The sequence below is a fragment of the Aotus nancymaae genome, unplaced genomic scaffold (genome assembly GCF_030222135.1).
Source record: "Aotus nancymaae isolate 86718 unplaced genomic scaffold, 86718_ANA_hifiasm-v0.15.2.pri h1tg000018l, whole genome shotgun sequence".
Taxonomy (NCBI): domain Eukaryota; kingdom Metazoa; phylum Chordata; class Mammalia; order Primates; family Aotidae; genus Aotus; species Aotus nancymaae.
Window position 1 is genome coordinate 24,242,055 of NW_026988430.1, and position 23,850 is coordinate 24,265,904.

Genomic DNA, 23,850 nt, shown 5'->3' on the forward strand with positions numbered 1-23,850 from the left:
AATTCTTCTAACACTTTATTTCAAACTTACTGTATTCACCTTCTCATTTTTCCTTTGTGCATGTGTGTGTATGTGTGTCTATATTTGTGTGCATGTGTGTGTTTTGTAACCCAGAACACTGCTGACAACATTTTTCCTTCTTTGCTGAGAAGTGCTCCAAGGGCTTGGAACAGAGGATGATCAAAGGAGGGAGGGTCCTGAAAAGTGTTCCAAGTACTCTGATTTCTTCAATCGTTATAGAAGACCTCTTTTTGATAGCCATATTCCCTTTGGACTATTGCCCTATCTCTCTGCCCCATTTCATGGCTAAGATTTTCAGAAGTGCTATTGCTATTTCCTCATCTCCCATTCATTCTTCAACCTATTCTATTCTGTCCTCTGCCCAACTATGCTATTGAAATTGCTCTCGTAAAAACCACTAATGACTACTGTATTGCTAAATCAGCGGATGCTTTTCAGTTCCCATCCTTCTAGGTCTCTCAACAGTTCTATAAAGTGACTACTTTTTTCTTGAAACATAGGCCTTCTTTTCTACTAAAAACTACACTTTCATAACCTTCCTATGTTACCTCCTTTCTACTCTTACCAATCTCCAATCTCCCTTGCAAGCCCTTCTGCTTTCATGTAACCTCTGAGTGTTGAATACTTCCATTGCTTGGTCCTGGTCCTTCTTTTTTACTTGATATACATTTTCTTTCTTTCTTTCTTTCTTTGTTTTTTTTTTTTTTTTTGAGATGGAGTCTCACTCTGTTGCCCAGGCTGGAGTGCAATGGTGCGATCTAGGCTCTCCGCAACATCTGCCTCCAGATTCAAGTGATTCTCCTGCCTCAACCTCCCAAGTAGTTGGGATTACAGGTGCCCACCACCATGCCTGGCTAATTTTTTGTATTTTTAGTAGAGACGGGGTTTCACCATGTTGGCCAGGCTGGTCTCAAACTCCTGACCTCAAATGATCCACCCACCTCTGCCTCCCAAAGTGCTGGGATTACAGGTGTGAGCCACTGTACCCAGTCACATTTTCATTTTTTTTTCTCCTCTGAGACGGAGTCTTGTTCTGTTGCCAGGCTGGAATGCAGTGGTGTGATCTCAACTCACTGCAACCTCCACCTCCCGAGTTCAAGTGATTCCCCTGCCTCAGTCTCCTGAGTAGCTGGGATTACAGGCAGGTGCCACCACTCCTGGCTAATTTTTTTTATTTTAGTAGAGATGAGGTTTCACCATGTTGGCCAGAACGATCACAATCTCCTGACTTTGTGATCCACCCACCTCGGCCTCCCAAAGTGCTGCAATTACAGGCATGAACCACCACGCCCGGCCTAACCACATTTTCTATCCATCCCAAACCCATCCTCTGAGATTACTTGTTATGTTCACTCTGAGATCACTCTTTTTTTTTTCTTTTGAAAAAGGTTTGATGACCTCAAAGGGTAAATGGAATTTCAACAGTCAGGGGGAATGGCATTTCAATAAGGAAACATGACAAAGAGAGACACAGAAGAGACTGACTGATACACAAACAGAATGATCAAAGGGCAAAAGATGAAAAGCATATGGCATTTTAGGAAACAGGCAATTGTCTACTGCAACTAGAATAAGCAAAGAGGGAAAATACACTGGGTAGAAACAAAACAAGAAAAATGAGCTGTAGCCTGACTGTGGAAGAACTTGAACACCATGACTGAATGCTTGCACCACTTATTAGGTAGGTAAATTACATAATCTCTGAGCCTGCATCATCTTCTGGAAAATGAAGATTATTAATGCCTACTTTACAGGACTCACTGTTGTTTGGTTACATAAGATAAATATTGAAAGCACTTAGTGCTTGACTCACAGTAAATGCTCAATAAATGGCAGCAAAGGTTGGGGTTTATGTGTTTTCCCATGAAGGAAAAACATTTTATGTTTTTGAACAGATGTGAAGCAGGGAGAGACTAAAGTCAGAGAAAATAGTTAAAGGCCATTGCAATAGACTAGGCTAGAGATAAGGAACACCTACATAAGGTCAGTAATGGTGGGAATTGAAATAAAAGATATAAAGGCAGCTGGGCCTGGTGGCTCACACCTGTAATGCCAGCACTTCAGGAGGCTGAGGCGGAAGAATCACTTGAGTCCAGGAGTTTGAAACCAGCCTGGGCAACACAGCAAGGCCCCATCTCTACAAAAAAAATTTTTTTAAGAAACAAAAATATATGTAGAAAGGAAAAAAATATAGAGATAACATGACACAATTAGTGAGTCATGATACATTTAGCAGGTCAGGATATCCTGGAACCCAAGTTCTATATTCTGAACACTCTGAAGAATCTTTCCTTGATGAACTCCTAGACATTTTCCTGACTAATGGAGTCCTAGTTTCATGACTGTCATTAGATTTTACTGGGGAGGAGGTTAGAATTTTTACTTACAAAGAATTATTAAATTTAGCATTTTGAGATAAGCACTAGGGAGGTGGTGGGAGGGAGAGCATCAGGAAGAATAGCTAATGGATACGGGGCTTAATACAAAGGGGAGGGGTTCATCTGGGCAGCAAACCACCATTGCACACATTTACCTAGGTAACAAACCTGCACATCCTGCAGGTATACCCGACAACTTAAAATAGAAGTTGAAGGGAAAAAAAAACTAAAGAAATATGAATCTTGGGAGAAAGAGTACTTAGAATAATATGAGATACTGGACTATGGTTATTACAACTTCATTTTCATTTCAACAAACAGCAGCTCTCATCTGACAAGGGATTAATAGCCAGAATATAGAAGGAGGTCAAACAACTCAATAGGAAAATATCTAATAATCCAATTTTAAAATAGGCAGAAGATCTCAATACACATTTCTCAAAAGGAGACATACAATTAGCAACAGCTATATAAAAAGGTGCTCAACATGACTGATCGCTTAAACCCAGGAGGCAGAGGTTGCAGGGAGCTGAGATCATGCCATTGTACTCACTGGGCAAAAGAGGGAGACTCCATCTCAAAAAAAAAAAAAAAAAAAAAATCCATTTTAAGTGGAGTGAGATGATATCTCATTGTAGTTTTGATTGATCTCAGCTCCCTGGTGGCAACACCACACCTGGCTAATTTTGTATTTTTAGTTGAGATAGGTTTTCTCCATGTTGGTCAGGCTGGTCTCAAACTCCTGACCTCAGGTAATCTGCCTGCCTCCACCTCCCAAAGTGCCAGGATTACAAGCATGAGCCATCGCGCCTGGGTGGAATCCATTATTTTTTTGTTTTGCTTTGTTTTGTTTTTTGAGATGGAGTCTCCCTCTGTCACCCAGGCTGATATGCAATGGCGTAATCTTGGCTCACTGCAACCTCTGCCTCCCAGGTTCAAGCAATTCTCCTGTCTCAGTCTCCTGAGTAGCTGGGATTACAGGCGCCTGCCAGCACGCCCGGCTAATTTTTGTGTTTTTAGTAGAGATGGGGTTTCGCCATGTTGACCAGGCTGGTAGTGAACTCCTGACCTTGTGATCCACCTGCCTCAGCCTCCCAAAGTGCTGGGATTACAGGCATGAGCCACCGCGCTGGGCCCGGAATATTTTTAATAAAGTCTGTTGCACAGTTAAGGAGAACCTAAATATTGTTTTCCATTTTGCAGATGTCTTATTATGTCTGAGCTGTATTTACTTACAACACTTCTGACACCAATTGTATGGGTTTTTTCTATATCAACAACCAGTTCTGTCCAGACACCAACTGGGAGTCTTACAATTGAACTCTTATATTTATATTAATTACCCAGAGTTAGCATAGATCCTACAGGTTAAGGGTTCAGTCCCACAGGACTGTCCCCTACTTCAGATACCAGCTGCAAATCCCAGCCACCCGTACTTCTGACCAACCAGGTATAAATCGGAGATTCCCATGATCCCTTCCTCAGGTTTGATAATTTGCTAGACTGGCACACAGAACACAGGGAAAGAGTTTACTTATTATTACTGGTTTATAAAGGATACAACTCAGGAACTCAGCAAGAGACAAATAGGGCAAGGTATGGGGGAAGGGGCACAGAACTTCCAAACCTTCCTCCAGGCATACAGCTCTACCAGCACCTCCATGTTTTGACCATCCCAGAAGCTCTATGAAACTCTGCTGTTTAGGAGTTTTTATGGAGCTTTCATTAAGTAGGCATGATTGATTAAATATCTGGCCACCTGTGATTGCTCAATTTCCAGACCCTTGCCCCTCCCCGGAGGTTAGAAAGTACAGGTGAGGCCGGGCGCGGTGGCTCACGCCTGTAATCCCAGCACCTTGGGAGGCCGAGGCGGGTGGATCACGAGGTCAAGAGATCGAGACCATCCTGGTCAACATGGTGAAACCCAATCTCTACTAAAAATACAAAAAATTAGCTGGGCACGATGGCGCGTGCCTGTAACCCCAGCTACTCAGGAGGCTGACGCAGGAGAATTGCCTGAACCCAGGAGGCGGAGGTTGCGGTGAGCCGAGATCGCGCCATTGCATTTCAGCCTGGGTAACAAGAGCGAAACTCCGTCTCAAAAAAAAAAAAAAGAAAGTACAGGTGAAAGTTCCAACCCTCTATCCCTTGGTCTTTCTGGTTACCAGCCCCCAGTCTAAAGCTATCCAGCGGTCCTCAGACCCCAGTCATCTCATTAGCATAAAAGATACTTATCAGTCAAGAAATTCCAAGGGTTTTAGAAACTGTTTGCGAGAAACCAAGGATGGAGACCAAATGCTTATTTATTATCACAGTATGACATAAAAGAACCTTAATGGCCTGACCTCTGTCTTACCAGCCTCTTCTATTGCACTGATCATGCTGCCCACCTTCCATTACAGTAATAGTCAATGACTTGTAATTGCCTGAATAATCCAGATGTTTCACTGATACTTCTGCACATGTTGTCTACCCCACTGGCTCTACCCTTCCATACATACACACACACACACACACACACACACACACACACACACACACACTCTCATTCACTCCTAGCTTTGTTAGCCTTTTTTCTGTTCATCCTTCAAATCCCAGTTCAAACATCTCTGAGACCTTATTGGACCCCTAACAGAACTCATTGAGCCCACCGTAACGATTAGTACTGTTGTGAGTATTAAAAATAATGTTAAGCACCTGACACAATATTTGGCAAGATACTAATATATCCTATGAGTAATAAAAACCCACTGAAGTAGTGTCATGAGATGAAGATGTGGAGAAAGGGGAAACCTCATACACTGTTGGTGGGAATATAAATTAGTACTGTCACTATGGAAAACAGTATGAAAGCTCTTCAAAAAACTTAAAATAGAACTTCCATATAATCAAGCAACTCCACTACTGGGTATATATCCAAAAGAAAGGAAATCAACATATCAAAGAGATATCTGCACTTCATATTTACTGCAGCACTATTCACAAAAGTCAAAATTTAGAATCAGGCTGAGCGAGGTGGCTCACACCTGTAATCCCAGCACTTTGGGAGGCTGAGGCAGGTGAATCACTAAAGCCCAGCCTGGGCAACATGGCAAGACCTCATCTCTACAAAAAATTTTAAAAATTAGCTGGGCGTGGTGGTGCACGCCTGTAGTCCCAGCTATTTGGGTGGCTGAGGTGGCAGGATCAGTTGAGCTTGGGAGGTCAAGGCTACAGTAAGCTGTGATCACAGTACTGCACTACACCCTGGGCAACAGAGCAAGACTCTGTCTCAAAGAAAAAGAAAGAAAGAAAAGAAAGAAGAAGGAAGGAAGGGAGGGAGGGAGGGAGGAAGGAAAGGAAAGAAAGGAAGAAAGGAGGGAGGGATGGAGGGAAGGAAGGAGGGAGGGTGGGAAGGAAGGAAGATCTGGTGTTCAACAGATCAGTAGGGTAACTACCGTTAACATTAATCTGTTGAGCATTTCAGAATAGTGAGAATAATTCAAATGTTTCTAGCATTATGATAAATATTTAACGTGATAGATATCCCAATTACCCTGATTTGATTATATGAATGTGCCAAATTATCACATGTAATCTGAAAATATGGACCAATAAAAATAAGTGGGCTCATGCCTGTAATTCTAGCACTTTGGAAGGTGAAAGCAGGAAAATCATTTGAGGCCAGAAATTTGACACCAGTCAGGGTCACAGAGTGAGAACCTGTCTCTACAAAAAAGTTTAAAATATTAGCCAGGGGTAGTGGCTCATGACTGTAATCCCAGCACTTTGGGAGCCTGAGGCAGGCAGATTACTTTGAGCTCAGGAGTTCGAGACCAGCCTGGCCAACATGGCAAAACCTGTCTCTACTAAAAATATAAAAATTTGCCAGGCATAGTTGTATGTGCCTGGAATCCCAGTTATTCAGGTGGCTGAGGCATAAGAATTGCTTGAATCCAAGAGGCAGAGGCTGTAGTAAGCCGAGATTGCACCACTGCACTCCAGCCTGGGCGACAGGGACTCTGATTCAAAGAAAAAGAAGGAAAGAAAGAAAAAGAGATGTGCCACAAACACATCTTGAAAAATATATAATTAAATAAATAAATAAATTAGCTGGGCATGTGGCATGCTTGTAGTCCCAGCCACTAGCGAAGCTAAGGCAGGAGATTGCTTGAGCTCAGGAGTTTGAGGCTGCAGTGAGCTGATCATACCACTGCAATCTAGCTTGAGTGACAAAGTGAGACTCCATCTCTAAAAATAAATAAGTAAAAAAAATAAGTAAAGCAAAATAAAATAAATGTAAATTTCAGGCAAATAACAATTTTTTGTATAAGTATGTCTCGCACAATATTTGGGACATTAGCTGGGCATGGTGGTACACATCTGTAGTCCCAGCTACTTGGGAATCTGAAATGGGAGGATCACCTGAGCCTGGAGAGGTCCAGGCTGCAGTGACCTGTGATCATGCCTCTATTCCAGCCTGGGTGGCAGAGTGAGACCCCGTCTCAAAAAAACAAACAACAGTACATTGGATAACATTGAAAGGAGAATTAAAATTTTAAAAATTTAAAAATTAAAAACAGAACAACAAAAAACAATATTTTAGACAGCTTATACTAAAAAATTCATTGTGCCTCTGAAATTCAAAATTAACTGGGTGTCCTATATTGTTATTTGCTAAATCTGGCAACTCTAGATAAATGTACTATGGTTACAGAAGATGCTAATATTAGGGGAAGCTGAGCGAAAGATACAGGAACTCTCTGTGCTATCTTTGCAATTCTTCTCTAAGTCTAAAATTATTTCAAAATTAAAAGTTAAAAAAATTAAGTTTAAAATATTTTTAGGGCTAGGCATGGCAGCTCACACCTATAATCCCAACACTTTAGCAGGCAGATCACTTGAGCCTAGGAGTTCAAAACCAGCCTGGACAACATGGCAAAACCCCGTCTCTACAAAAAATACAAAAATTAGCTGGGTGTGGTGGTGTATGTCTGGGAAGCTGACGTGGGAGGATCACTTAAGCCCAGGGAGGTTGAAGCTGCAGTAAGCTATGATCATGCCACTGCATTCCAGCCTGGATGACAGAGTGAGACCCCATCTCAAAAAAAAAAAAGATTTTTAATGACATGAGAAAGTGTTGTTATATGGGGAAAAAAAGCAGAAAACAGAGCTGTATATTCATTATAATATCCATATGTATATTTTTAATGACATCCTTAAGCAGTAAAAAATACAGAAAGGAAATATATTAGAATATGAATAGTGATTATTAATGAATGATTGTATTCCTCAGTGTTTTTATTATTTTAAATACTTTTTGGGGATAGGCATGGTGGCTCATGCCTGTAATCCCAGGACTTTGGGAGGCCAAGAAGGGTGGCCCTGCCTGGGCAACAGGGTGAAACCCTGTCTCTACTGAAAATACAAAAATTAGCTGGACATGGTGGTGGGCACCTGTAATTCCAGCTACTGGAAGGCTGAGGCACGAGAATCGCTTGAACCTGATAGGCAGAGGCAGTGAGCCAAGATTGCCACTGTATTCCAGGCTGGGCCACACAGCAAGACTCTATCTCAAAAAAAAAAAAAAAAATCTTTTTTGGATTTCCAACTTTTCTAATAAACATACATTACTTCTAATAATTTAAAGGTATAAAGTAGTAAATGCAAACTTCACTTGTAAATGTATGCTAACAGAAAGAAAAGAGGGAGAAATGCATGCATTACACTTGAAATAGTAAAAGTAATCAACACTGTCAAGCAGTTGTCCTGAGCCTTACTTACAACATTCATAATTTCATTTCCACAATTAGCTAAGTTTATAGAATACACTCCAGAGACTAAAATACATACATGGGCACAGACAGCACTTGTTTTCTGAATGGAAAGAAGGGGAGGGTGGGAGATGGAGAGAGGAAACTAGTTCCCTCTGCAAAGGAGTACCAAGTTGCAGATCCCATGATGACCTTCTCTGTCTTACTGACTACTAAGGCACCATGGCAACTGGGAACTTCAGAATATCAAGGAAGGAGCATTGAAAGTAGAAAGTTTGGAGAGCTACTGGGGGAAGGGAAGATGCTCAGGAAAGCTAAATGAGAAATGCTAAGAAAGTCAATACATAAGAACACTCTCACAGGACTATCTGTAAGCAAAGCCTTAATATAAACAAAACCAGAGCCAATTTCCTTATTGCCCATGTCAAAGCTTGATAGAGATGAGCCAACAGATAGGAAGCAGGAATGAAATTTCCTGCACTTTCTGTTTTGTTTGTTTTTTTGAGACAAAGTCTTGCTCTGTCCCCCAGGCTGGAGTAGAGTGCAGTGCAGTGCAGTGGCGTGATCTCGGCTCACTGCAACTTCCATCTCCCGGGTTCAAGCAATTCTCATGCCTCAGCCTCCTGAATAGCTGGGATTACAGGTCCCCACCACCACACCTGGCTAGTTTTTGTTTTTGTTTTTGAGATGGAGTCTCACTCTGCCAACCAGGCTGGAGTGCAGTGGCGCGATCTTGGCTCACTGCAACCTCCACTTTCTGGATTCAAGCAATTCTCCTGCTTCAGCCTCCTGAGTAGCTGGGACTACGGTGCGCACCACCACACCTGGCTAATTTTTTCTATTTTTAGTAGAGACGGGGCTTCACCATATTGGCCAAGCTGGTCTCGAACTCCTGACCTCGAGATCCACCAGCCTCAGCCTCCCAAAGTGCTGGGATTACAAGTGTGAGCCACTGCGTTCAGCCTAATTCTTGTATTCGTAGTAGAGACAGTGTTTCACCATGTTTGCCAGGCTGGTTTTGAACTCCTTACCTCAGGTGATCTGCCTGCCTCAGCCTCCCAAAGTGCTGGGACTATAGGCATGAGTCACCGTGCCTGGCCACCTGCGTTTTCAATAGTGGTTATTCTCGACATGTGAATTATAACACTGGTAGTATAGATCTGTCATCATCAAAAGGCTTTCAGACCTAAATTTCCAAATTTTAAGCACTAACAGGCAAAGGACTTAAAGAGGTTTTTCCAGTCAAAAATTTTTATCTCATAAAAGCATTCCTTGACAATAAATATATTATACCAGTATGACACATTTTACTATTTCAAAAGCTTTCACAGTTATTACTTAACTCTATCTCTACCACTAGTTAAAGTCATTTCAAACTCAAGGAGGTTAAAGTGAGAGACCAAAAAGAAATGAGAATCTGTATTCCTTTCTCAAACAAACATATAGCTAAAACTAAAAAGCCTTGTCATAAATGGTACATAAAATGATAAAATTCATTAAATTATCATTATTAGTGCAATTAATACCAATTGTTACTCCGTAACTGTAAAAAGTGTAGAACAGTAAACTTTCCTTTATTTTTCCTTCTCTTTCTCTATATGCTACCAAATTTTCACTATACTTTCATGATTTTCTAACTTCCTCTGAAACAAGTCACTAGTCACTGTCATACAAAAGGGCGCATGGTAATGTAATATAATGTAACAGATTAAAAAATTTAAAGAACATAATACATAATTTGTAGTCATGGATTGGATACTTGCATGAATGAACCAGAATTTTGAGGTTCCCTGGAGAAATAAATACAATGTGTATATTAAATTAGATTAAAATTTGTTGAAATAGAAAGTGAAAATTTTTTGACTAAAAAAAGATTATAAAACAGTGTGTACAGTATGACCTCATTTTAGTAAAAAAAAAAAAAAAAAAATGAATATATACATATATGATGCATAGAAAAGAATCCAAATGGTAGGGAGTAACCTTTGGGTGGCAAATACACAAGGCTTTATTTTTGCTTGCTTGTGTTGTTTTAAATTTTCTGTTCTGCTTCTTTAACAAAGCATTATTTTAAAATATTTTTTCTAAGCTGGGCATGGTAGCTCACACCTGTAATCCCAGCACTTTGAGAGGCCAAAGTGGGAGGATCACTTGAGCCCAGGAGTTGGACACTACCCTGGGCAACATGGAGAGACTCTATCTCTACAAAAAATTTAAAAAATTAGCTGGAACACCGGGCACGGTGGCTCACACCTGTAATCCCAACACTTTGGGAGACTAAGGCAGGCGGATCATGAGGTCAAGAGATCGAGACCATCTTGGCCAACATGGTGAAACCCCATCTTTACTAAAAATACAAAAATTAGCTAGGTGTGGTGGTGCACACCTGTAGTCCCAGCTACTCAGGAGGCTGAGGCAGGAGAATCGCTTGATCCTGGGAGGCAGAGGTTGTAGTGAGCCGAGATCACGCCACTGCACTCTAGTCTGGTGACAGTGAGACTCCATCTCAAAAAAAAAAAAAAAATTAGCTGGGCAGGATGGCACACACCTATAGTTGCAGCTACTGGCAGGGGGTGGGGGGAATGGGCAGGCAGAAGCAGGAAGATTGCTTGAGCCCAGGAGTTTTTAGGTGCAGTGAGTCATGATCACACTACTGCAATCCAGCCTGGGCAACAGGGAAACCCTGTTTCTAAAAAAAAAAAAAATGTTAAATATATGTGAATATATATTTTCTAACTACTATTCCTTTCTAACAAGGTTAACATTTAATTAGAGAAGAATTGCTCAACAGAACATAAGGGCTGGGCGCAGTACTGTGGGAAGCTGAGGTGGTGGATCACTGAGGTCAGGAGTTCGAGACCAGTCTGACCAATATGGTAAAACCTCATCTCTACTAAAAATATGAAAATTAGCTGGGCATGATGGCAAGCACCTATAATCCCAGGTACTTGGGAGGCTGAGGCTGGAGGACTGCTTGAACCCAGGAGGCAGAGGTTGCAGGGAGCCAAGATTGCGCCACTGCACTCCAGCCTAGGCAATAGAGCGCCATCTCAAAAAAAAAACCAAAACTGTGGGCAACAATAGCCCACAAAAAAAAAGCTCCTGCCACAAAAAAGAAAATGAAATGTGGTATCTAGGAGATGATTCCAAACTCATTAGCATACTACCCATTTCTATTCCATGCCTAGTATCATGGGAGAAACTTTACAAATTATTTCTAATTACAAAAGAGCTGAAAATTTTCTAGTTAAATTCTTTTGAAGAGTCAAACATCTTATAGGCAATCTCATCTGAATTCTCAATTTTCAAAAATATTGGTAAAGTACTTTTCTTTCTAGATCAGAAAAGAAATAGGAATATAACTCAACTTCAGAGCCCTTCGTGAGTGAATTTAGTTTGTCCCTCCAAAGCAGCAACTATTGTCTTGAACTCCAGTGAAAGAACATCTTATGCTGTTTTTATGTATACACAGATAACAGCAAATACTGATTGTTCTCAGATAAAGTTATTAATCAAACATGCTTCATTTTATGTTTACCATGAAACAAAGGTCATTCAATGATTTGAGCATGTATTTTAAGACACATAAGAGAAAACTGAGATCGAGTTTCAAATACTATTGATGGGAAAGGGACAGGGAACTGCTGGGTAGAGAAGGGCAGAGTCCCTGGCGAGGGTTCCACCCTTGGCCTATGCCCATGGACCTAAGAGAGAATAGGCATGTCTGTTTTGCATTGAAATGCAATTTGCATTTTCCAAGACCACTCTGAACTGCCACCACCCCCATCCTGTGCCCATGTAAACCTGAGACCTTAGCAGTCACAGACACAAGCGACTGAACATTGAGAGGAGCAGAAGAACAGACCAGCGGACATCAGTAGGCTGGCCAACCTGCAATGGCAGAATGATGAGGCAGACAAAGAGAGAAGAGAGGGACGTTTGGACGCCAGGGGGAATTCGATCGGGGGCGGTCAGAGAAGAGTCTGGTCACTGGGAGGCTGGACACCAGGGGAAGACCACCTTCCCACTCCACCCCCTCCTTCGGGATCCCCATCTCGCTGAGAGCCACCTCCACCACTCAATAAAACCTTGCACTCATCCTTCGAGCCCATATGTGATCCAATTTTTCTAGTACAATGGGCAAGAGCTCAGGATACAGAAAGCTGTCACACTGGCCCTCTGCCCTTGGAATACAGCAGAAAGTCTACTGAGATGGTTAACACAAGCCGTTTGCAGATGGTAAAGCTGAAAGAGCACACTGTAACACATGGCCACTTGGGCTTCGGGAGTCACAGACATCACCCCCAGACGCTGCCATGGGGCTGGAGTCCAAAAGTGCTTCCCATGGCCACTGCCCTTGCCCATCTGCATGCTCCCCCTAAGGGTTTGAGCAGCAGGGCAACCGAAGGAGCAAGCCACATCCCTGTGGCACATCCTGCAACAGAGATGAGGGAACTCTTCCATTTCACTATAACATGAAGTATACACTGAGCAAGGTGGCTCATGCCTGTAATCCCAGCATTTGGGGAGGCCAAGGCTGGATGATCACTTGAGGCCAGGAATTCAAGACCAGCCAGGGCAACATACCAAGACCCCATTTCTAAAAAACTTGAAAAATTAGCTGAGCATGGTGGTGCACGCCTACTACTCCACTACTCAGGAGGCTGAAGTAGGGGGATCATTTGAGCCTAGGAGTTCGAAGTTAGTGAGCTAAGATTGTGCCACTGAGCACTTCAACCTGGATGACAATGAGACCCTGTCTCTAAACAAACAAACAAACAACAAACAAGTCACACATTTAGCATAGGATAAAAAATATTTAAAGAAATCACACTATGCTAGAGAGGAAGAAGGTTGATTTTTTAAAAAGAGCAAAGAAATCACACTATGCTAAGAGGTAAAAGACCCAAATGTGGAGATAACCTGTTCCAACTTCTGTTTGGTTGATAGCATGGGGTGAATTTTAAGTATGCAAAACAATCTGACCTCAAGTGACATCCCATAGGAGCAGAGAAACTGCCAATATCCATACAACTAGATGGCTCTGTTATATGTCACCAAATCACACACCAGGTATCAAAATTAAGATATTCACTGACTGGGCACGGTGGCTCACGCTTGTAATCCCAGCACTTTGGGAGGCCTAGGCAGGCAGATCATGAGGTCAGGAGTTCGAGACCAGCCTGACCAACATGGTGAAACCCCATGTCTACTAAAAATACAAAAATTAGCTGGGCATGGTGGCGTGTACCTGTAATCCCAGCTACTCAGGAGGCTGAGGCAGGAGAATTGCTTGAACCCACAAGGTGGAGGTTGCAGTGAGCCGAGATCATGCCACTGCACTCCAGCCTAGGCAACAAGAGTGAAATTCCATCTCAAATTTAAAAAAAAAAGGTCCACATTCGGTCTTTCTTTTTAAATGTTAAATTAAACACTAATGAGTTTCAGAAATATATCTTATCTAAAAATAAAAAGCCAAGTCAGTTGTCTACAATGAAGTCTGTATATTCCCTCCAAGTTATAACTACTTTGTTACTTAGGGTCTTATTTTCAAATGTTTGGGTCACAAAGCTTAGAAAGTGATTCACCAAGCCTGGTATGGTGGCTCATACCTGTAATCTTAGCACTTTGAAATGCCGAGGCAGGCAGATTGCCTGAGCTCAGGAGTTCAAGACCAGCCTGGCCAATATGATGAAACCCCATCTCTACTAAAATACAAAAAATTAGCTGGGCGTGGTGGTGCACACCTATAGTCCCAGCTACTTGGGAGGCTGAGGCATAAGAATAACTTGAACCCAGGAGGCGGAGGTTGCAGTGAGCTGAGATCGCACCACTGTAATGCAGCCTGGGCAACAGAGCAAGACTGTATCTCAAAAAAAAAAGAAAAAAGAAAGTGATTTGCCCAGTCTTCAGTGGACTCTAGAAAATACATGATGCAAATCATCTCCATCCCAGGAAAGGTCTGTTTTCTATTTAGGTTCATCCATCATACCACTAACTTCTCAGTTAGCACCTAAACTTGAGAGAGAGACTCAGTCTCATCTTATATTCATCTTATGTCAATTACTTCATTTGGTTTCAGATGACCTCCAGTTAACATCTCTTAGGAATGTATCTGCCCCCTTAATCTATGTCACCCATGAAGGAATTGGCTATTCATTCTAGGAGCTGATCCTAAACTCAACTTAGTCTCTGTTTAACTTCGAGTACAAAGAGAGAAAAGGAGTATCTGAATCAACATTTTCATTTTTATAAATGACTCCAAAGAGATAACATGTACTGTCTAGGGTCACACACCTAATTAATGGCAGATATCATAACAGAGGTCTTTCACCTATCAAATGAAGTTGACTCAATTTAAATCACCCCAAAGGTCACCATATCCACAAGTGACTTAAGGAATGAATTAACAGAAAATGTTTTTTTCTATTTTGGAACGTTAGCTAGCTGAGGAGTGAGTTGGAACTGGCACTGTCTCCTTCCCATGCTGCTGATCACACTTCAATCCATGGCTCCTCCACAAGCTATGGACATGATTTTTGCAACAATAAGGCATGTGAAGAAATTCCAGACACTCATGCCACTAACTACACAGACTTTACGTAAGAGCCATCAAGTTTGGGAATGATTTGGCAATTACAAACTGCCTTGTGATATTACTAGCTGTTTCTCACAATTCATTTATCTCACCACTGCCAAACTCAGTTTCCTAATCCGACAAATGGATATTATGTTTCACATAGACTCAAACTGGACAAATTTCTCAAGGTGCTGTGTGGTTTTATGGATTTAGAGTTAAACCAGTCTTTCTCAACAGGGGCACTATGACATTTTGAGAAGACTTCTTGGATGAGTAGGATTATCCACTACACTGCAGAAGGTTTAGTATCACTGGTCCTGTATCCTCTAAATGCAAGTGGTCTGACCAGTCACAATCCCCCTACACACACTTCCAAATGACCTCAAGACAGAAGACCACCACCACCAGTATTAACCTTAGAGTCAACCATTAAGTAAACTATAAAATAATGTTTACATAAAGACCTAATCCCTTTTCCCTACCACTAAAATACTGCTCTCTATTCCTCTTTTTAACCCAGAGATAATGCTTTGTTCACTAACTCCATAAAACCAACTTTGTCAGATAAAAAAAATAAAAAATAAAAATAACTTTGTCTGAACTAGTTATCTAATTAAGACACTTGTATGGACAGGGAAGTAGAGTGGAAAAGTTACTGAAATAAAATCAGGATTTGAGTTTGAATCCAAGTTTTCCAGCTATTCAAACTTAGGCAACTTATTTCTCCTCATTGGGCCTTAGTTTTCCCAACTATTAAAAAGTATTTTGTGGCTGGGTGCAGTGGCTCATGCCTGTGATCCCAGCACTTTCGCAGGCCATGATGGGAGGATCGCTTGAGGACAGGAGTTCAAGACCAGCCTGGGGAATATAGCAAGACCTCTGTCTCTATTTATATTTTTTTTAATCTTTTAAAATGAAATAAAATGTGTTACGCTAAATTATCTCTCTGGTTTATTACAATTCTAGGAATCTGTGAAGTAAAACATAATCAACTTGTTTTACACTTTTCTTTTGATCTCCACATAGCTAAGTGAGGGTGACCACTAACAAGCAGCACTATGTAATCTCTCAGAATCCCTGATCCCCAGCCCCAAGGATAACAGAACAATCACATCCAGCCAGATCTCATATGGATTTTATTAGAGAGTCAGTATATTTAGCATATAAAACAGAGCTGAATTATTTTATGACCCATTAATAACAGAGGTACCAAGATAATAACAGCAGCAACAGTCACCCTAACTTATGTTTATTTAGGGTACACCTATAATCTGAATGCTGCTTGTGCATTACAATCACCTGCATACCTTAAAAAAAAAAAAAAAAAAGCCCCAGTTCCACGCCAAACCAGTATCAAATGATTTGAAATCTCTGAGGATGGGGTGTATCTCCCAAGGCTCCCCCAGGTGATTCTGATAAACAGGGAGAACCAAGAACCACTAATCCAGAACCCTTTAATCCAAGAACTGCAAAGCAAATGACCAAAGGTTACTATCTTATACACTAGTTATTTAAACAAATATGAATAAATAAAAACAATCTAGTGTTACTATTTACTGACATTCTCAGTTACAGAGAACTGTGTTTCTAGAGAAAAAGGAGAGCTCTATTAACAAACCCTTTATTGGGAACTGGCCTTGCTAGAAACAGAATATAACTTCCTGACAATCTGATGAATCAGTTCAAAAAAAACTTACTACAGCCAGGCGCAGTGGCTCACATCTGTAATCCCAGCACTTTGGGAGGCCAAGGAGGGCAGATCATAAGCTCAGGAGTTTGAGACTAGCCTGACCAACATGGTGAAACCCCGTCTCCACTAAAAATACAAAAATTAGCCAGGCATGGTGAAGCGCACCTGTAATCCCACCTACTCGGGAGGCTGAGGCAGGAGACTTGCTTGAAGCCGGGAGGGGGAGGTTGCAGTGAGCCAAGATTATACCACTGTACACCAGCCTGGGCGACAGAATGAGACTCTGTCTCAAAAAAAAAAAAAAAAAAAAAAACTTGCTACAAAGTTGACTACCCCTGGAGAATTCCTATCAATCATCAAGATAGTTACAACAATGTTAGTCAAAGTAGTACAAAGACTGAAATTCCTCAACCTCTCTTACTCACTAGATCTCACTAAAAGACTTAGTAGGTAGAAGTGGCTGGGTGTGGTGGTTCACGTCTGTAATCCAAGGCGGGCAGATCACTTGAGGTCGGGAATTCAAGACCACCCTGGCCAACATGGTGAAACCCTGTGTCTACCAAAAAATACAAAAATTACCTAGGTGCAATGGCGTGCACCTACAGTCCCAGCTACTTAGGAGGCAGAATCTCTTGACATGGGAGGTGGAGGTTGCAGTGAGGCAAGATTGAACCAAAAAAAAAAAAAAAAAAAAAAGATGTAGTAGGACATATAAAAAATTTGAGGGGAACATACATGATTTCTGAAAAATACATTATTTCTGACTTCCTCAACAAAGCTTTGAGTCCAGTGACATAGGAAAAGGCAAAGCAGTCTTGGCTGAAATTATATTTGCTCTTTTCAGAACATAATCAGCAAAATAAGACAGATTAAATAAGTAGACCATTAAACTCTCTTACCTTATGTGCAAGGCCAAGCCATCCTGTAGGCTAGAGATCCCCAAATCAGAGAGTGTATCTGAGCCAACAGAAGCAGGTGACAAAGAGCCCTCCTTCTCCTCCAGTAGGTCCAGCTTCACCAGGTTACTGATCTCATCCTCTGAGTTATCTTCGGACACAGAACCAATTATGAATCGAGAGTGCTGGTTCAGTTCCAGAGGCTTGGCCAAGGGAGATGACTCATCCATTATTCCTCCAAAATGAGCTCTTAGAGCTATGGAGAAAATGAAAAGTGAGAAAAGCAGGTTATGAATAATAATCTATATCTGAGGTCAGCCAGAGGTTATATCTAATAAACCACAGCTGAGACTTGGAAACAAGGCAGTTTGAGAACTTCCTTGGCTATTCTATTTCAGGACCTTTAATTTCTAAGGGAGGAAAATTGAGATCATGATAACTATGCCTATAAATTAAAACTAATTCCCTTTTCCTCAAAGAAATTTTTCTCAAAAAACTGTAAGCCATTCCTAACCTCATTATCATTTGGCGATGTCCAAGAGATAATTATGATTAACGGGGAAACCTTCGAAGTAGGTTGTGATATTGCTATTTTGGTTGTTAGTGATGGGGGAATGAATGGTAAGGGTTTGGGCAGAGTGATGGTTGTTTGAAAAGGCATTTAAACTACATAATGATCATCTGGTTTCAAACACTACATATTGAGGCTGCAGTGTGCTGTGATAGCACCACTGCACTCCAGCCTGGGTGACAGACCAGGACTCTGAGTCAAAAAAAGAAAACAAAGAAAAAAAAAAAAGGAAAGACAACTATAGACATTTCCCTTATTTTTTTTATTTATTTATTATTTTTTTTTTTGTCTTAAAAGGCAGGGTCTTGCTCTGTTGCTCAGGCTAGAGTGCAGTGGCAAGATCCTAGCTCACTGCAAGCACAAACTCTTGGGCTCAAACAGTCCTCCCACCTCAGCTTCCCAAATAGCTGGGACTACAGGCATGCACTACTAAGGCTGGCTACTTGTTTTTTTGTACAGTCTTGACATGTTGCCTAGTTTCAAACTCCTAAGCTCAAGTGATCCTCCCACCTTGGCCTCCCAAAGGTCTGGGATTACAGGTGTGAACCACTGAGCCCAGCCTAACATTTCCTGAAAGTGAATTGGAGATTACTTCAGCTAACTTTTATCTTTAAAACTAGAATCAAATACAAAAATAACATGCAACAGAAAAAGTCTGATGTCCAAATTTACTATATATTTCTCCCTTGAAATATTAGGTCTTAAAAAAAACTCCAGGCTGGGCACAATGATTCACATCTGTAATCCCAGCATTTTGTGGGGGAGGGGATCATTTTAGGTCAGAAGCTGAAGACCAGCTTGGCCAACATGATGAAACCTCGTCTCTACTAAAAATACAGGCCAGGCCCAGTGGCTCACGCCTGCAATCCCAGTACTTTGGGAGGCTGAGGTGGGTGGATCACCTGAGGTCAGGAGTTTGTGTCCAGCCTGGCTAACATGGCAAAACCCCATTTCTACTAAAAATACAAAAATTAACCAGGCATTGTGGCGTGTGCCTGTAATCCCAGCTACTTGGGAGACTGAAGCAGGAGAATCACTTGAACCTGGGAGGTGGAGGTTGCAGTGAGGCAAAATAGCACTATTGCACTCCAGCCTGAGTGACAGAGCGAGACACTGTCTCAAAAAAAAAAACAAAAAAATCTTCAAAGGGCTTCCATCATTTTTGGCCAGGCACAGTGGCTCACACCTGTAATCCTAGCACTTTGGGAGTCTGAGGAGGGTGGATCACCTGAGATCAGGAGTTTAAGACCAGCCTGGCCAATATGGTAAAACCCCATCTTTACTAAAAATACACAAAATTAGGTGGGCATGGTGGCAGGCACCTGTAATCCCAGCTACTTGGGAGGCTGAGGCATGAGAATCGCTTGAACCCAGGAGGCAGAGGTTGCAGTGAGCCAAGATCACGCCACTACACTCCAGCCTGGGTGACAGACACTCTCTCCATCTCAAAAAGAGAAAAAGAAAAGAAGAAAAAAAGGCAGAGAGGGAGGAAAAAGGGGAAACGGGAGGGAAAAAGGAAGAAAGGGAGAGGGATAGAAAAGTTCCAACAGACAGACCACACTGAAAAACACCAGAAGTTACAGCAGCAAAAAGCCTATTTCTTTCACATTTACAGCAGTAGATAGTTAACTTTAAAAATAACAGTAGATCCAAAAAATAAAATTCCATCCCAACTAACACAGAAAATAATGGGTGCCTTCTTCACAAGGTAAGTAAGCCAGGCACTCAGGTGCAGATTCTTGCTTGCAGATTGACTGAAGTTAGGTGACCACACACAACACAGAAAATCCACAAAAAAGGCACAATTCTTTGATTCCATGGGAGAAGAAAGAGTTAATAAAACATGGTTCCTGCGCTAATAAGTGACAGTCTTAATAAGGCCAACTTCAAGTTCCTAGCTAAGAAGATCATTAAGGCAGCCTTCTCTAAACAGTTACATAGATTGGAGGCAACTCAGTGTGAACAGCTAAAAAGCCTGTCCAGCAACCGCAATGAATAGTATTTCCCAGGTACGAGCCTACAAACCAACAGAAAAGAGAAGTCAAGTATGGAAAATCACTGAGTAGCTGTCCAGACACTCTAGAAGCTACTCCACAGCCTGCCCCTCTTCCACTGATTCTAGTCCTGAATTAAAGAGAGAACATAGTCGAACACTAACATCGTTGGACTCCTTGTTCACTTCAGGTTATCCACCCTAAATCTGCCTATGTTCTTTCGTGGAAGTCAATTTTTAACACAAAAGCCTACAGTTTGATATTTTACAACGCGAACAAAATTTTTATCACATTGTAAACAAGAAGGAGTATTTGTAACTGACCTCTTATAATTCTTACTGTCTGAGCAGATATCCACCTCCAAAAAGAACTAGAGAGAGAAAAAGAGAGATGTGAAGTTTTTTTTTTTAATAAACCAATTTTTGTCAATTCCTGTTTTGCTCAGCATAATACAAAGGTAATAATATACAAAGTATCTTTTTTTGGGTCAAATCTATTATTTAACTTAAAGCACAATTTTTAGCAGTTTATTATTCAATTCTGTAAATCAAACACATTAAAGACTTTGTTTATGAAAATATTAAACAACAGAAAAAGCTTACCATTTCACAAAGTGGCTTTTCCATTTGTATACTCGATGAATACATTTCAACATTTTCATTTCTAATATTTCATCAAAAAAGAGGCAGTGGGGAGAAAAGAACCACCAGATTCTCTACAATTCACTTAAGCTCTGATTATGCTTCCAAGTGGTTACAGTTACCCACAAAAGTTGGGAGCCAGGGGGAAGACAGAGCTCCCATTATACTAACTCCCTAAACTGTAAGGGATCTAGCAACTCTCAAAATCCTGGGTTTGCTTCTTAAGCCTGACAATTTAAATGTATCTAGGGTAGAAATTCTCAAGTCTGATTGTTTATGAATCACCTGTGGAGCTTTTAAAAATTTTACAAAGTCTAAACTCCACCCTCTATCTGCTGAATCAGAATTGCAGCTGGAGGCCCAGGGATATCAACTTTAAGTTCCACAGTTAATGGACACTGATGCAAATACAGGCTTGAGAACCACTGGTCCAGGACAGAGAAGAAAACAAAAGGAAAGAACCTATTACACTGATAAGGAAATCTAAAACTTCCAAGAGAGGACCCCTAAATGACAAGGGACAAGATTTAGGATATTAGGATTTATCCAGTTATGGAGTCTGAGATAGTATCATTCCCTACAGTTGAGAAGAGGAAGGAAAAAGTTTGGATCATGTAACCAAAGATGAAGTGAAGCTGGAGTTAAAACCTAGGACCAACCGGGCTCAAACCCTAAGTCTGACATGTATTATAAGTGACTGCAGATTTGAACAGGTCACTTAATGTATCTGTATATTTTACAGACAAGTCTCCTCATGTGTAAAAATAAAGTCTTCTGGTCAGTGATGTGCACCTATAGTACCAACTACTTGGGAGGCTGAGGCTCAGGTTTGCTAGAGTTCAGGAGTTAAAGGCTGCAGCATGCTATGATCACACCTGTGAAAACCCACTGCACTCCAGCCTGGGCAAAATAGTGGGACCCCATCTCGAAAATTAATTAATTAATTAAGTTTAAAGAAAATCATATGACTGCTTTGAAAACTAAGAATATATGAAAGGATTTTGTAAACTGTAATGCAATAGGCCAGTGTTTTTCAAACTATGGGTTACCACCTAGCAAAACATTAAGAAATCAATTTAGCAAGTTATAACCAATATTTTGCAAATGAAATAACATAGAAAATGTAAAAATATATCATAGTTTACGAGAGTATCTATAGTTTTGTAAATTTTTGTTTCAGTTATATATAGGTCATGATGTAAATGACATTTATGAGTTGTGTCATAAAAGTCTTCAATCGACCAGATGTGGTGACTCACACCCAGCACTTTGGGAGGCAGAGATGGGCATATCACCTGTGATCAGGAGTGCAAGACCAGCTGGGGCAACATGGTGAAACCCCTCTCTACTAAAAATACAAAAATTAGCTGGGCATGGTGGTGCAGGCCTGTAATCCCAGCTACTTGGAAGGTTGAAGCAGGAGAATCACTTGAATCTGAGGAGCAGAGGGTGCAATGAGCCGAGATCACACCACTGCACTGCAGCCTGGGAGGCAGAGTGAGACTCCGTCTCAAAAAAAAAAAAAAAAAAAAGGCCAAAATGTTGGGCATGGTGGCTCACGCCTGTAATCCCAGCACTTTGGGAGGCCAAGGCAGGCAGATCACCAGGTGAGGAGTTCAAGACCAGGCAGACCAACATGGTGAAACTCCATCTCCACTAAAAGTACAAAAATCAGCTGGGCATGGTGACACACACCTGTAATCCCAGCTACTCAGGAGGCTGAGGCAGGAGAATTACTTGAACCTGGGAGACTCTGTCCCCCAAAAAAACAAAAAGTCTTAAAGCTACAACTAATCCTTACTCCTTCATGCCCTCCACTTTATGCCCTCACTAGATACCAAAGACAGCTAGTTAAGTACATAAACCAATGATTCTTAAAACTGTCTCAACTGTTGGAATTTGATAAAAGCTATGGACCTTTTCTAGACAAAAATGTACCCTTATACAAAATTTTCCTTGCATACAGGTTTGGGATTCCTAAACTCCTGCCCTGAATTAGGTTAAGACCTCTTTCTCCAGAAAGAGGACTAAAAAAAAGCTGACCTTTGGGGAAGGTTCATATAATTGCTGTCTTAGCTCTAAAACAAGGCCTTTTTCCAGATCTAGTCTGCCTGCTCAAATAAAAATTATTTTCTTCATTATATCAAATTGTCGACAATGCCAAATTCTCTTTTATTTAAAAAATATATCATATAGGCCAGGTGCAGTGGCTCATGCCTGTAATCCCAACACTTAGGGAGGCCGAGGCAGGTGGAACATGCAGTCAAGAGCTCAAGACCATCCTGGCCAACATGATGAAACCCCGTCTCTACTAAAAATACAAAAATTAGCTGAGTGTGGTGGCATGTACCTGTAGTCTCAGCTACTTGGGAGGTTGAGGCAGGAGAATCACTTGAACCCAAGAGGCACAGCATGCCACTGTACTCCAGCCTGGGTGACAAACTGACACTCTAAAACATATATGTATATAATATATATTTTTTACATAAATATATATTATTTATATATATATGAGACAGATTTGAGAGTCTCAAATATATATATAAATAATATATGTATAAAATATATATATTATATATAATATATATATAATATATAATGTGGCCAGGCACAGTGGCTCACGCCTGTAATCCCAGCACTTTGGGAGGAGGCCGAGATGGGCAGATCACTTGATGTTAGGAGTTTGAGACCAGCCTGGCCAACATGGTGAAACCCCATCTCTACTAAAAACACAAAAATTAGCCAGGTGTGGTGGCAGGCATCTGTAATCACAACCACTCAGGAGGCTGAGGAAGGAGAATGGCTTGAATCCAGGAGGCAGAGGTTGCAGTGAGCTGAGAATACACCACTGCACTGCAGACTGTGGACAAAGTAAGACTGTCTCAAAAAAATAAAAATAAAAATAGCTCACGCCTGTAATCCCAGCACTTTGGGAGGCCAAGGCGGGTCGATCACGAGGTCAAGAGATCGAGACCATCCTGGTCAACATGGTGAAACCCCGTCTCTACTAAAAATACAAAAATTAGCTGGGCATGGTGGCGCGTGCCTGTAATCCCAGCTACTCAGGAGGCTGAGGCAGGAGAATTGCCTGAACCTAGGAGGCGGATGTTGCGGTGAGCCGAGATCGCGCCATTGCACTCCAGCCTGGGTAACAAGAGTGAAACTCCGTCTCAAAAAAAATAAAAATAAAAAATAAATAAAATAAAAATAAAAATAAAAAAATAAATACACACACACACACACACACACACACACACACACACGACTCTTAAAAATTTTTGTGGAAGACTCCCAAACTGTGCCCTATGTTCCTGAAAATGGGGTAA

General features: G+C 41.2%; 1 protein-coding gene across 6 annotated transcripts in view; it reads right to left on the minus strand.

Moving 5' to 3' along the window:
- Window positions 1–23,850, minus strand: part of ACACA (acetyl-CoA carboxylase alpha) — a 309,514-nt gene that overhangs the window by 216,970 nt on the left and 68,694 nt on the right. For 4 of the 6 annotated variants that reach the window (XM_012445433.2, XM_012445438.3, XM_012445439.2 and 1 more), the window contains 2 exons: window positions 20,207–20,253; window positions 17,322–17,574 (listed from right to left, as the gene is read on the minus strand). In XM_012445433.2, the coding sequence (XP_012300856.1) occupies window positions 17,322–17,574; window positions 20,207–20,253 (300 nt within the window). Of the gene's footprint in view, window positions 1–17,321; window positions 17,575–20,206; window positions 20,254–23,850 lie in introns of those variants that run through there. The other 2 variants (XM_012445435.2, XM_012445436.2) reach the window with 1 other exon arrangement.